This window comes from Triturus cristatus, chromosome 5_1 (assembly GCF_964204655.1).
Source record: "Triturus cristatus chromosome 5_1, aTriCri1.1, whole genome shotgun sequence".
NCBI classification, from domain to species: Eukaryota; Metazoa; Chordata; class Amphibia; order Caudata; family Salamandridae; genus Triturus; species Triturus cristatus.
The window spans coordinates 670,301,171-670,315,658 of NC_140587.1; the positions used below are offsets into that span (position 1 = coordinate 670,301,171).

At 44.8% G+C, this 14,488-nt stretch overlaps 1 protein-coding gene across 9 annotated transcripts in view; it reads left to right on the plus strand.

Moving 5' to 3' along the window:
- Window positions 1-14,488, plus strand: part of RB1CC1 (RB1 inducible coiled-coil 1) — a 666,167-nt gene that overhangs the window by 211,878 nt on the left and 439,801 nt on the right. For all 9 annotated transcript variants that reach the window (XM_085605628.1, XM_085605635.1, XM_085605627.1 and 6 more), the window contains one exon: window positions 8,894-9,064. In XM_085605628.1, the coding sequence (XP_085461754.1) occupies window positions 8,894-9,064 (171 nt within the window). The remainder of the gene's footprint in view (window positions 1-8,893; window positions 9,065-14,488) is intronic.

Consider the following 14,488-nt stretch of genomic DNA (forward strand, 5'->3'; position numbering starts at 1 on the left):
CTTTACACAGTTATCGAGTGATGAAAAATTGCCAACTATACACTATCCAATTAATTACGTTCAATTTCAAATCACTTTGTTTATAAGGTACTGTAAGTAAATGCTTCGGGCAGTTTACCACTTCAATGTGGATAGCTGCTTATTGACTTCACAGCAGGTCAGTAGGTTGGACGGTTGTGAGGAGGATATATTTAGATTTGGATTTGAAAAATAAAAGGTTCGCCTTTATCTTTGATTTGCAGGTTATATGATTGCTTTCCTTTAGAATCATGGTACTTTCAGACCCAGTAATTAAATTGACTTTTTGCCCAGAACATAGGTTAACAAACAAGCCAGAGCACATGCAAAGCCCAAGTAGCACTTGGCCTCTGTTCCTTCATTACACATTCCATAGTCAAAAACAAATTCTCTGCAAGGTTTTATGCTGACCAATTGGAATTTCAGTATACACAAACATATCTGAACAGCCATTATACTTTCAATTTTGGAGAAAATTAGAAAAAATTATAGCGGATCAGTTATGCTGTTCAGAATACTTGATTTCTGACAGATACTTCTAAGCGCAGATTCCTCACCATGCAAAGGACCCCAGGCACCAGAGTAGATCTGGAGGTTTCTTTTTCTAGAAATCCCCTTACGCTTTGGTATGTGGGTCTGCGCCTAGTCCGTCCTGCCCTGGATATTATGGCTGGGCTCCAACATAGCTGCCACCTCCATGCGTTATTTTTGATTCCTTTCTTTCTACCTTTTCCAATGCAGACACGAAGCTCAATCCCTGAAGGCTATCAGGTTGACAGACTTATTTTTCTGAAAATGTTACCACTGTGCAAGATACATGTCCCCTCCAAATATGACAGGGTTCAAGCTGTGTAAGAATTGCCACAGGCAGATGTCGGTGACTGACCTCCACAATGTCAGTCTTTAGTGTCTGGGATTCAAGCGTGTTTCAACACCGTGCAAGTCATACGTATCATTGAAACTGAAAGCAAACCAATCACAAAGACAAGCTATATGTTTAAAACCAAAGAAGGAACGGTCATAGTCGAGGGCGTGGATACGCACTGAGGTCGCTCTTGCAAATGATCTTCATCAAAGTAAAGATCTTCAAGTAAGACAAAGGTCTAAGAAACACAAAAAATCGAAGCACAGCTCCCATTCGTCCTGCCTCACCCACCACTCTTTGAGTCGTGTGATGCTCCAGGTGCCTCCAGTCTGATAACTCAGTCTCTGAAGTCTCTGACCACAGAACCAATTCCGACACTCCAGTTCACTTCAACTTCCCTGGTCCTGCAGCTGCCCCGTAACAGATATCTAAATTCAAGGAGGCAACGGATAAAAATGTATGTACCTGACCCAACCCATCTGGACTACCTTCAAGCCCTACAGATCCGAGGTGTCCCCCAGTTGGTTTACAGCTGATAGATTCATCCTGACCTTAGCTCAAGGTCAGCCCCTACTTCAGGCACAGCGCTTTGCTTAATGCCATAACCCTGTAGGTCTATGCTGGCCCCGCCGCCGCCAGAGGGGAAACTGATAGTCCTTTTAGACTCTGAAAGTAACCTGCAATCTCCCTCTATCCATGTTGCAACCTCCCCGTCCACATCCTCATTCCGATCCTGATTTGTTTACACAATATTATGATGATAACAATAACGGCAGTCACTGATATGATGATGCAAATCTTTTTCTGGGCTCACCAGATGCCAGTGATTTGGATATACCTCCTGACCCTGTCCTCCACACACTGAATCTTCCCTACAGCTACAAAGGAGTCTGCCTCCTATGGATTCGTCATTAGGACAGCAGCGGAGGTTCTGGACCTCACCTTACATATTGCAGAGGTCAAAACTACCCTCCTAACAGAGATCCTTCACCAAGGCCAGACTTCCCAAGAACCTCTTTTACGACACAATGAGGCTCTTTCTGACACACTGATGGGCACATGGACAAAACAAGGGGCTGGCCTTCCAATGTACAGACAGACTCTCTGAGGTACAGTTCCCCTAAAAAATCTGAAAAGTTCTATCTTCAAGGAAAGACTTCAACCAGCCAAGAGCAATTCCTGCAATACCAGCATTCCATAGCCTCTTCACATTGTGGGCTGCAGTATCAAAAGCAGAGCTAAGATTGAGAGGTATGATTGCCGCCGAACCTTCCTGATCGAGTAGCCTTTTTCCTTCTTCAACGATTTCACAACTGATATCACCATGTCCCTCAGAATCACTGGAAGACAAGTTGTTGGATGGAACTCTCCCGACTGAAAAATCACTGAAAGATTCTGCTACATTTTCCTCTCCCTCAGAGGCTTTCCCAGCATCTGATTCTGCCTTAGAGCTCTCCTCCATAACTCGAGTTGGGGCCTGGCAACAGTCATCCACTCAGACGCTATCTCTGCTAAAACCGTGGGTGTGTACGTCTGTGAGATATGTGTAACAGTAAATAAACAAAAAAAGTCTTATCTTTTTTGGTGAAGCAGCAGGTTCTCCAAAGACACTAAAAAAGACACTGTATTATTTCAACTTGCTTAATACCCATTTACACAGCATACTTTTGTCATGGTTTATGCAAAACTTTATTGTTGAGGGATATGCCGGGCCATTGCTAGTATAACACTAATTTTCTGAAACCAAAAATCTACCTTTGATCTCAATGCGTAGGGCCTTCCACTGCGTGCAAGTGCATGTTGACACATTTTTAGTAACTTTTGATCCCTTTGCACAATAACTTTCTACCATTTGCAGATTATGCAGCAGATGGTAGATTATGTGGCATATGAAGTACATTTTTTAAGAAATGTGTGTTTTCCCCTTGAAGGCATAATCTGCCCCCAGAGGAGAAAACACATTTGAAAACATATATACATGGCCCCCAAAGAGGCTAGACCCATATGGTGAACGTCTATCCCCCACCTACATATCTTTACTTTTTTTGGGAAATTTGTGGTTCCCCCCCTTGGGGCTGCGATTGGCCTCGTGAGTGAAAGCATACATTTCCCAAAATAATTGTGCCTCTCTGTTTGTCAAACAATTGGGCCTGATTTCAAGAAGCCTTGTCACACGTCCTTCTTGATGTGCACTGCTTTTGATCCCATACACAGCTGTTTTCTGAGGTTGCTGACCATTAAGACTATTTACCTCACTGCTATTGCTTCTGTACGCCATTTCTGTGAGCTGCAGGTGCTGTCTGCGTAGGCACCATATACCAACCTTTTGCCTGTTAAATTGGTTATTCAGACTCTGACATATTTCGTACTAAAAGTGGTATTGCTTTTTCCTGTGGGGCAGTCTATCCCACTTCCTGATTTTTATTTTCTCTGCTGCATCCCTCTGACTATAAGCAATGCTTTCATCCAGGTGCTGTCTGCGTAGCCACCATATACCATCCTTTTGCCTGTTAAGTTGGTAATTCAGACTCTGACATATTTCGTACTAAAAGTGGTATTGCTTTTTCCTGTGGGGCAGTCTATCCTACTTCCTGATTTTTATTTTCTCTGCTGCATCCCTCTGACTATAAGCAATGCTTTCATCCAGGTGCTGTCTGCGTAGCCACCATATACCATCCTTTTGCCTGTTAAGTTGGTAATTCAGACTCTGACATATTTCGTACTAAAAGTGGTATTGCTTTTTCCTGTGGGGCAGTCTATCCTACTTCCTGATATTTTATTTCTTTGCTTTATTCCTCTGACTATAAGCGATGCTTCATCAGCTGGATCCAAAGAGCGTCATCAGTTCTTACATATATCTGTCTTAAGAGTACTGGGTAAACAACCACCTTTTTGTTGGATTCATCGCTGCTTACAAAGCACGGGTGGTTCAGAAAATAACCATGTCCAGATGGATTATCCTGTGCAAAAAAATATGTTATGCCTTAGCCTATTGAGGGCCTTTGGATTCAGTCTATCGGAAATAAGGTTGCCAGTATGGTGTTGACGAGAGGTGTTCCACTGAACATCTACCAGACTGCCACATCAATGTCCATAATCACCTTTACCTAGCACTACTGTCTTGATTCCCAAGTCTACATGGAGGCCCATTTGTACACCTGGTCATGCAAGGCTTGCTGCTGTAGTCCACCCATCACACCCATGTCCTATTGTGAGGTACTACTTTGGTATTGGTTCAAAACGGAAGAATTCATCTGAAGAACAAGTTACTCACCTTCGACATTGCTCTTTCTTTTGAATACTCTATTTAATTTCAGATTCCTCACCACCCTCCATAATTCAGTTCTGTGGAGTGGGCTTTTATGGTTCTGGAGAGGTCCCATTGTGGGCAGAGAAATATTAGTTTCAAAATACTCGAGTTATCTGAACATATTTAATGGAGAAAAAAAAAACTTTTTAAATCTGTTCCTCAGGTACCAAACAAATAAAGAAATTCTTTCGGTATACCTGGAGGTATTTTTAGACTTTCTATTTTTCATCTAGATCCCTGCTTATCCAGGAAGAATTTATATAAGAACTCCCATTTCTTTGGCTGAGTCTGTCCCGTGGTACTAACCTACCAGGGTGTGGCTAGGCGCCAATGAGGAAGCACAATAAAGTGAGTGAGGCGTCTGTTTTAATATCTTTGGCTACCCAGGCATACCAAGGAAGGCTGCTTCCTTTCTTGAGGCTGTCTGTCTAATTCCACTTTCTTTCTCTTCCTGCGCCCAGTTGCTCTTGTGTGTAGGCAGGTTTCTCTCAATCTTGTTGTGAAAATAGCCCTGATTGACTGGACACCGCGTGAGCGAGCAGAAGACAACAGGGAGAGGCCGCTAGTGCAGGTGAGTCCCTGGCTGCTATATGCCCCAAAATCCCGACTCCGAGCACGTTGTTGGATGCGGGGGCTCGCTGTGGTGCTGTGCTTTTCTCAAGGGGCCCTTGAGGGTATTCAGATGACCACACAAAGGTGCTGGCGCGTCTAGTCTGGGAGTAACGAATGCAGTGGACCGGGGACACCCTCTGTTATCCCTAATGATTAACGCAGAGGTGGTGAGCAGCAGGGTGGATCCCGGGGCAATGTGCTGCACCCCATCTCCACTCCCCTGAGGCCCAGTGGTCACCGTGACTGGTCTGGACTGGATGTAGAAGCCTAGGTACCTCTGAGGTGGTGGGTTTCCCTGCAGACCAGTGGCAGCATGAGCTTTGTATCATGGGGTATAGGCTGACCTCCGAGCCAACTGTCTGCAGTGGTGGGACTTTACTGGTAGGAAAGTGCCCTACCCGCAACAATGGGGAAGCATAGCCCTCCAAGGCCTCCTGCTTGCTTGATATGGACTCCACACCCCGAACCTTGGGACGGCACAGGGGCTATCGTGTTTTGCGACTCCTGGAAGCCGCCCTGACAGACACTCGGGCCAGTTAAAAAAAATACTCCAGACAATCCTAGACACTAAAAGCAACCCGGAGTTGAAGATTGATGCAGTGTCCCTGGACGTAGACCTACTCAGGGTGGACCATCGGAAACTGGTTGACGAAGTGCACATCACGGAGTCCGTTTTGACCTCAGTGCTCCCCACAGTGCAGGAGCTACAGTCCCATATACAGGGAATGCGAGCAGATATTACTACCCTGCAGCGGAAGGCAAGGGATTATGAGCGTCTCTCATGTGGGAACAATGTTCACTTCCTGGACTTTCCTGGGCACATAGGAAGCCCCAGTGTGGAAGTGGTTGGCATCCACGGTGCTGGCCAGCAGAGTACCTAAGTTCTTCTCGATTGAATGGGCGCAAAGCCTACTGTGTCGCCCTCCTCTGCTGGGAGCTCTGCTGTTCCCTGTGATAGCTTGCCTCTTGAACATCCGATATTGGGATCTGATCCTCCAGCTCTTCAGGTGAAAAGGCCCTTGACAGTTTGAGGGCTCTACCATGGACACCTACCCTGACTTCACTATGGAAGTGCAGTGGTGTCGCAGCACCTATTCATCGGCTAAACAACAACTATTCAACAGTATGCGCTCCTCTTCCTGGCGATGCTCAAGGTTATCGAGGGAGAGAATACCTGCTTCATTTATCTTCTGAGGATGCCTAGACATAGTTACATGCTGAGAGGCTGTCGACATTACTGACACTGACTGAAGCACCCCTGAATGATGTCTGACTAACCCCAAGATCAAATTGTTGTCACTCCAGGAAACCTCCAAGTCATCCTTCGACCTACCAAGCAGCCAGGGAGCGGTATAAGGCAGTGGCGGAGCTACTGCATCAGAACCGTAATCTGTTTGCGGTGCTTCAACTGAACCACACTTCCACAACTGAATTGGACACAAACGATACAACAGACTCCCCTGGGGGGTAGCATCTATGTCCGGAGCTCACGCCTTGCCTGGGTGATGATCTGCTATAAAGGACTCCGACCTACCTAACCTACCTAAAAGGTAAGGCCTGTGCCCGGGTTGGAGAGCCAGGCTGACAATACTTGGGACAGTAATTTGGGCAGGGATGGTGTACCCAGAGGGTCGAAAAAGGGCTCTGAGACCCAGGAGTTATGGAAGATATCTTGCCACTTAGCCCAGTTTACCATATTGGAGTTGGTTTCCTACCTTAATATGTACCTCCGACTAAAATGGCAGCCGCTTTTACTCATGCGAGTGCACATATAAGCATTCCATCCTTAATTAATCTGCTACAGCTGTCTTTATGCACAGCGCCCTGATGTGACTTTTGCACTGGTGCTGCACCGATAAGGAAGCCTTTCAAGTTTCCATCAAACATTAGCTAGCACATAGTTTTCATCTTAGCCAAAGTAAGTGCAATGGCCACAGCCTCCCCATTTGTATTAATTTGTTCCTCTGCTGGGCCTAGTCTAAATAAGCGTATTGTGTTTGACATTGATAGGTCAAACCAGTTGCCCCCATTAAATTCCGATTTGAGGTCTAAACATGCAACAGCACTCGTAAGAATTTTGTAACACTCGAAACATGGCCGTAGTGGTAACACAGTTTAATGTTTCACAATTACCTACAAACCGGTACATTTGCTCTTGCAATTGACTGAGCTAGCACTACACAAAATAGGATGGCAAGTGCATCTCCATTGTTGTGTACTTCATTTTCAAAAAGCACATGAAGACTTATAATATTATAAATAAGTCTCAATGCTGTGCCAATGGATGAGTTGTCCACACTTATTTGAGCATGAATCTATGTGCGGTATAGTTTATTAGGTACGTGGGTGGGCATCATAAAACTAAGTCTGTGTTTCCGTCTCAAAACCTATTGTGCTCATAAAAAAGGTGGTGACCCCCTAAAGTGGAGCGTGGTCAAAACCGATGTTACGCTCAAGGAAAGTTATGCATTGCTTAATAAATTGAAAGCACCATCCCGTGCTTCACCAACAACACTGGCAACATACCCTTAGGTTTGACAATGAGTCTAAAGTAGTGCACATAACATCAGTTGAGTTTTATGGCTAAAACCTAGGTGGATTCTCAACACTTTGAAGGAGAATCATAAACACCATTTACATTTTTCGAAGGTGTGGTTGGGATAGGCAAGGAATGACCACAACATTTGTTTATGTTCTTTGTGATTAGATAATTTGTTCGTGAAAATATTTACTATGTTTGTTTCTGAATGTGTAAATTTATTATAATTTTCACTGCTGAAAACCCTTCAAATGCATTATAAGAAAAATAAAATGCACCACAGTTTAAGTACAGATATATGTTTTTTGTGAGTTAATTTAACTAAGTTTGGCACAATTTATTGTTGTTGTTTACAAAGAAATATATTTTTGTTTGATATATTAACTTACGGTATATGCTTGTTCCTGCTCCCCCCTTTACCCTATGGTCAAAATGTTAGCCCTAGAGTGGCAGCGATTAAAGGGCACCCCCCTGTTTTTTTAACCCTCTCTGGCTCATGGCAGCACTCCGGAGGGGTTCTACGAAATCACAAGATACAGAGCTGGTGTTAATAGTAAACGTGGGGGATCTTTTCGGGGAGGGGACATTCCTATGCTTTCAGGGCTCCAGGCACTTGCACAGCATCCCAGCAGGTAACTTCCTGTCGTACGATGCGATATACCTGCTGTTTGCCATGCACTGAGGGAGATGATGTGCTGATCCTCCCACGGTTCTCCCGCTACACACACCTTGATCACACGGGGGTGCGCACAGACTTATAACAGCCCTCTACACAGACTTGTGGACCTGGCGTTCGTGCTATTCAAACGCCAGATCACCTTGTCCTAGTAGTCACAAAACTACTAGGGACCACTCTGTAAACAGCTACCTCAAGAGCAGTGGTTTTAAGTTATGCATTATGATACACTTTTATATACAGATGACTATATCCTGAGGCCATTTAACTGAGAGCACACAAAAGGTGGTCGGTGGAATGCTTGAAATAATAATGAACCACTGGCAATCGCTCAGTGCCGCATCCCAATTCATCTTTGTTTTGCCCACTAAGCCACCTGGGTCCATTCGTGTGCCTACCAGTCTTCACCCTGCTCTAATAAGAACAGTCCAGTCTGAACTGCTAGGCCAGGTACTCCCTGAACCGGAATTGAAACGACCCCAGACTGGCATCGCTGTTATTGGGGCTCATCAGGATGGTATAGGTCGATTCCTGTTGCACAGAGAGCACACAACCCACGACTGGGTAAATTCGTGCAACTTAGGGCATTACATCAAACACACAAAAGTTGATGAGAGATATGCCTGCAATAAGTCTGACCACTAGCATTCCAACCCATTGTTCTTATGAACACCATGTAGCTGAAAGCCATTGACACTATCCACCACAGAGTCCTATACCTTCTCCACTTCATTCAATCCCTCTCTTGAGTGAGCGCCTGAAAAAAACTGAGGTAATGCAGCATGTGCTTGACAAATAAAATAAGCATGAACATGGTTTTATTTTGTATAGTGATGTGTTATTCAAATGATATGTTCTTTTATTGTCTTTCAGTTGGATCCACGAATAATAAATCCCTTTTTGGCAGACGGTCGACAAACAATTGCCAAATTAGATAATCAGAACATGAAAGCCATCAAAGGACTTGAAGATAGGCTCTATGCTCTGGATCAGATGATAGCCAGCTGCAGCAGGCTGGTGAATGAACAAAAAGAACTTGCTCAGGTATTTGTTTCCGTTATCTTTGAACAAGGTACTTGGAATATGTGTAAACATTTGATAGTAATATAAACCATGGAACTATATAAGTTGAATGGTTGTAGGCCACAGCCTTAATGAGTCCCTACTTTGCAAGTGCTGCTCACATCTGTAGATTTACTCCACTTTATACTGTAAGTTTTCAGTATTAGTTAATTTCCAGTGGTGCGTACATCTGTGCTCTGTCCTACCTTGTTGCCGTAACCATCATTGTGTCATTATAAAACCTACATCAGGCTGTTCTGATCACATCACTGCTATAAAAGTCAGTATTTTCTTTTGCAATTTATATTATTCATTTTTTCTTTTACATCACATCGTATGTTTGTGGTTTTTAGGTCTCGCCTATGCAGCGCGCATGCGCTGCATAGGAGGACCTTTAGCCGTCTTTCTGCTCTTTTTCCAAGCACATACTCGTGCTTGTGGCGGCATTCACCTTGCGGGAGCGTGCAGGGGTGTGCCACAAGCACGAGTGCAGTGCTTGAAAATGAGCAGACTGCTCTCCCAAGCGCACGCCCACCACTCGCAGGCTCACCTCGCACTCACGCATCACTCCCGGGCTGGTTTTGTTATTTGACGGAGTCTGAATTATCGGGCAGTAGCTCAAACCTGAAGTGGTTTCTAGGGCTCTGCCGAACAATGGGCGATCCTGCCTGAAGTTGACCACAGACCACAAACCTGGCCACTCGGGCAGTGCTTTCTGTTTCGTGGACACTCGTCTTAATCTAAATTTTGTTACAATGACCCATTGTGCAGATGAAATTATGAACGCCTTCTCGAGACTGGCCGGGAATTTGCGCTTCTTGTGACTGAAGTGCGTCGGAGCCTTATGACCGCCTCTCCGGCAGGAACAATGTAGTGCTTCACTATTCGACCTTCACAAAACGATAAACCTACTACGTGCTCTGCCGGGTAATCTTGGGGGTTGCTTCGACTCGCTAAATAGTTTCTGAAAGGCCTGTCCTCAGACTTCAGCGCGCTGTAAACAAGCTGGACCCTGTCAAAAAACTGGCATACAAACGCATAGCTGCCAACTTGCCCCGTGACAGCTTCAGACAGTCGTGGAATTTTAACAAGCAGCACGATGACTTCTGGTAATTGTAGTACTAATTCTTTGTAATTGGCTCTACATGACTATCTATGTAACCAGCGTTACAATTCCACAAACAGTTCAAAGGACATGACCCCAATAGTTTTGGAGCCACAGAGAGAATTTTGGGTTCTAGGATATTTATGGGGCGAGCGTTACCCTGTAATGTTGAAGTCATTCATTTCTATGGCAGTGCCGCTGTGTAGTGTCCAAGTTACTGAAGTAAAGCTCTGAACCCCGAAGCTGCCAGAAGGATAAAACACTTGCTCATCTTTGTAGCATCGCATTAAGTATATACCTCCTTCAGGCGCTAGCAGGCTCAGAGCGTAGTCGTCACTCCAGGACACCCCTTTATGTATCACCTTTCAGGGAAGCACTAGTAACTGTTCGAGGAGAGACCTCGAGGCACTAAATCTAGCTAAAAGTCGGGGTTGGCTAGATTATGCCACAATAAGTTGCAGTTATCCTACACAAGAATACCACAGAATTATTCTATAGCATTATTTCACTATTTTGTCATTTTAACACGGACATGCCCAGGCAAACATTTCACCGCATTAGATCCTGTTTAACACCTGAATACAGCATTTAGCAACTGAAAGGTGACCAATTAACCTTGGCAATGAATCTGCTGTCGCATCACATAGCATCAATTTCGGCACCTTTTAGTAACTTTTGTTGGGTTGTAGCAACAAACAAATTGTTTTAGCTGAACCCGTCCAATGATGCAGCAGACGGTGGATTATGAGGCAGGGGCGGTAAACTCCTGTAGTGTGACATGTAATGTGGACGGTAATTTACATTTAAAAATGTCTTCAAGGAAAATGCAACTTCTGGCTCATAGTTTGCAACATGTAAGATCGTACATAATAACCTCAATATATTCCATAGTTATTGAATTTCCTTGGTGCCAACACAGATTTTTTCTCTTGTAAAATATTCTCTTGTAATAGTTGTTTAACAGCTACATTTGAAGAAACCTCAATTTTGTTATCATGTTTAACAACATTACCCCTACAACTTACACCCTCAAGCCATCTAGTAAACAAACTGTTGTGAACTTCTCTTCCCCCAAGTAAGGAACAAGCATTTGCAATGCAATAGGTCTCGCATTTATGCGAGTTTGAGCTATTGACATTGCAAATAACAATGCCTTTTATTTGTGTTTTCGTTTTTAAAACATAAATAAAAGGCATTGTCATTTACAATACCAATAGCTTAAACTTACGTAAATGCGAGACCTATTGCATTGCAAATGCTTGTTGTGTAGTGCAGACCTAGTAGTAGGGATATGCTCATCACTTTCCAGAGAACCAATAAACAGGAGCATCTCACATGAGGTGGTATAAGTGGCAAAGTGTGGTGTGTATTTTTCTGTGGGACTTGTTGAGATCATTTTACAAAATAACAGGATTTGTTGATTGCTACAGTAGTAAAATAATTAGGAAAATGTTAAAAGATTCAGACACAAATGTATGAAGACTCATGCATCATCATAGACTTTAAGTATTTTTTTAAAATTTGGACTTCAGTGGTCGCTGGCCATTTTCACCAGAAAGATTTGACATTAACACAGTGTTGGTGATTCACACAATATGCCTGACAATATGCCTGATACCTCATGAGTCTATAGTTCAAAACGGAAGCCTTGCTTGTGCCCGGCCACAGATCTTGTTGAAATGTCAAACTATTCAGCTGTTGATGAGGGGTTAAGCCTTATAGGTATGATGGCATCATGCATTTCCATTGTACCACAGGCATGACTGCACATCTGCCCCCCACAACAGTGTCTACTGTCACAATGGTTACAAGCAGAGTAGTACCTACAAGATCTAGTGTTGATAGGGCTGCAACTTATTGCTCTCTGCAGTAGTGGAACAACAACAACTTGTTGCAGGGTCGGCCCTTCAAGACCCCAGTTCCACAAATAACCATTGCCACAGACTCATCCTTACACAGTTGCGGAGCACACATGCAAGATATCGCAGTGTGTGATCAGTGGTCTCCATTGCAAACTTCTCAACACATTAATTGTTTAGAGCTTCTTGTGATTGAGTTAGCTCAACAAAAGGCAATTCTAATCGACACAGAGGACATGACTGCCTTGTATTACATACAAATACAGAGACACACTCCATACATCTGTCTCATCTAGCTCATTGCATATGGCATTGAGCCATACATCATGACATCCACCTCCTAGCAGAATACCTGCCAGGAGTAGGTATGCTTAGCTGAATGCAACAACAGGTAAACGAGTGGGAAATTGACACAGTACTCTACTCTCACAGTGCCGGAGGTAGATCTCTTTGCCACACAACAGAACGTGAAATGCCAAAGCTTTGCCTCCAGGTTTCCTCACCCTCGGTCCAAGGGCACTACCCTGTGGATCCATTTGTCAGGGATATTTGCCTATGCATTGCCTCCTCTCCTACTCGTTCCTTATGTGGTTCAGAAACTCAGGCAAATATCCCTCACACTAATCCTAATAGCCCCAACATGGGCTTGGCAAGCATGGTTCTACACCTATCAGTTGTGCCACACTAGAAGTTTCCGATCTGGCCAAACCTTCTAACTCAGGAATAGGGCAGGGTCAGACACCCCAACCAGCTCAATCTAGTGATTTGGCTCCTGAAGTCCTAGAGTTTGGATACCTAAATCATCCACAAGAATGTATGGTCATTCTTAAACAATCCCTTAGGCCTACCACATGGGCATGCTAGGCAGCAAAATGGAAAAGATTTGTACTCTATTGCTTATCAAAACACATCCAACTGCTCCCACCTTCTGTACACGATCTTATTTGGTAACTGCTCCATTTACAACAGGCAGGCCTAGCCTACACTTACATTTGGTTACACTTAGCAGCACTTGCTGCATATATGTAAAACCGACAACATATGTCTTTGTTTAAAATTCCAGTCATCAAAGCTTTTAGGTATGGACTCAAAAGAGTGATTCTGCCCTCCATTCTACCAGCACCAGTCTGGAATCTCAAGATAGTCCTAACCAGACTTATGGGTCTTCCCTTCAAGCCATTACGTTAATGTGATCTACAGTTTCTCACATGGAATGTGGCGTTTTTTGTAGCTATAATATCTGTCAGACCGACCAGTGCGAACTACCACCTAGTCCGGAGGCCTAGCGCTGCTGGGGTGGATTGCTATTTTCTAGCTGTGCCCTACAACGAACAAAGCCCTATTGAGGGACATAAGCTATCTGGCTGCATGCCCCGCTCCCTGCCAGTACAACCCGTAACGTTGATTGCGTCTCCACACTGCTCTGCAAATCAAAAGAAGATCGTGTACCCTTAGCCTCTCTGCCCCCACAGCCTACCGTTTGGGGCGAGAGCGTGGCTGCTGCAGACAAGTACCTCACTGGGAAAGAACGGGACCTACAAGAAACTGAGAGGTAAACTCCGGGCGATTGGGGGGGGGGGGGGGCTCCTTGAATTGCAGGAATAGCTAGACACTTCCCTCCAAGACAGAACTCTGCCTACCTTGACACCCAGGGAGATACTGGTACCCACACCTCCTTCACAGAGCCCTGATCTGTGTTGGAGCACTTGCTGCCCCCGCACTCACTGCCCGCTGTAGAGCACCCTGGCCCTTGTGGATGGTCCCGAGTGGGTGCGGTGGGAGACTCCATCCATGATTGGTGGCGTAATGGGGAAGACTACTAGAAAACAGGATCCTAAACCTACAGGCCTGACTCAGGAGTCTATGGAGGAGTCTACAACAACAAAGTTCGTCAGCTTATCACAACAGGACCCTAATGCCGGACCAACGCTGCAAGATATCCTCCAAGCTATAGAGACCTCCAGGACAGCCGTAGAGACTAAGGTAGACACCCTCTGAGAGGACCTCGGGCTCCTGAGACCAGACCACCATCGACTGGCATAACTGGTGAAATAGCAGATAAGAAACTGACATTGTCCACTGCATCTGACAGGCTGGCAGGATTAGAGGCGCAAGTCCGGATACTTGAACTGAGGGTTGAAGACTCCGAAAATAAATTGCGCCACAGCAACCTGAGGATAATTGGACTTCCGGAAAAAGTGGAGGGCTATAATATGTTGGTCCCAAACAGGAACTTCCTAATGTGACTCCCAGAACGGCAGATGTGATCATCCGATACCGCAAGTATTGCTTAGGGTATGGAGCCGAAGGGCCCATACATACAAAAGGCACAGAACTGTGGCTGAATGACTGAACAGGGTCTCTAGGGCCGGCACCTTTAGTACATACAATGCTCACTGGGTGTGAGAGAGGCCTTGGGGAGCTGGGAGCGATGGACTAATC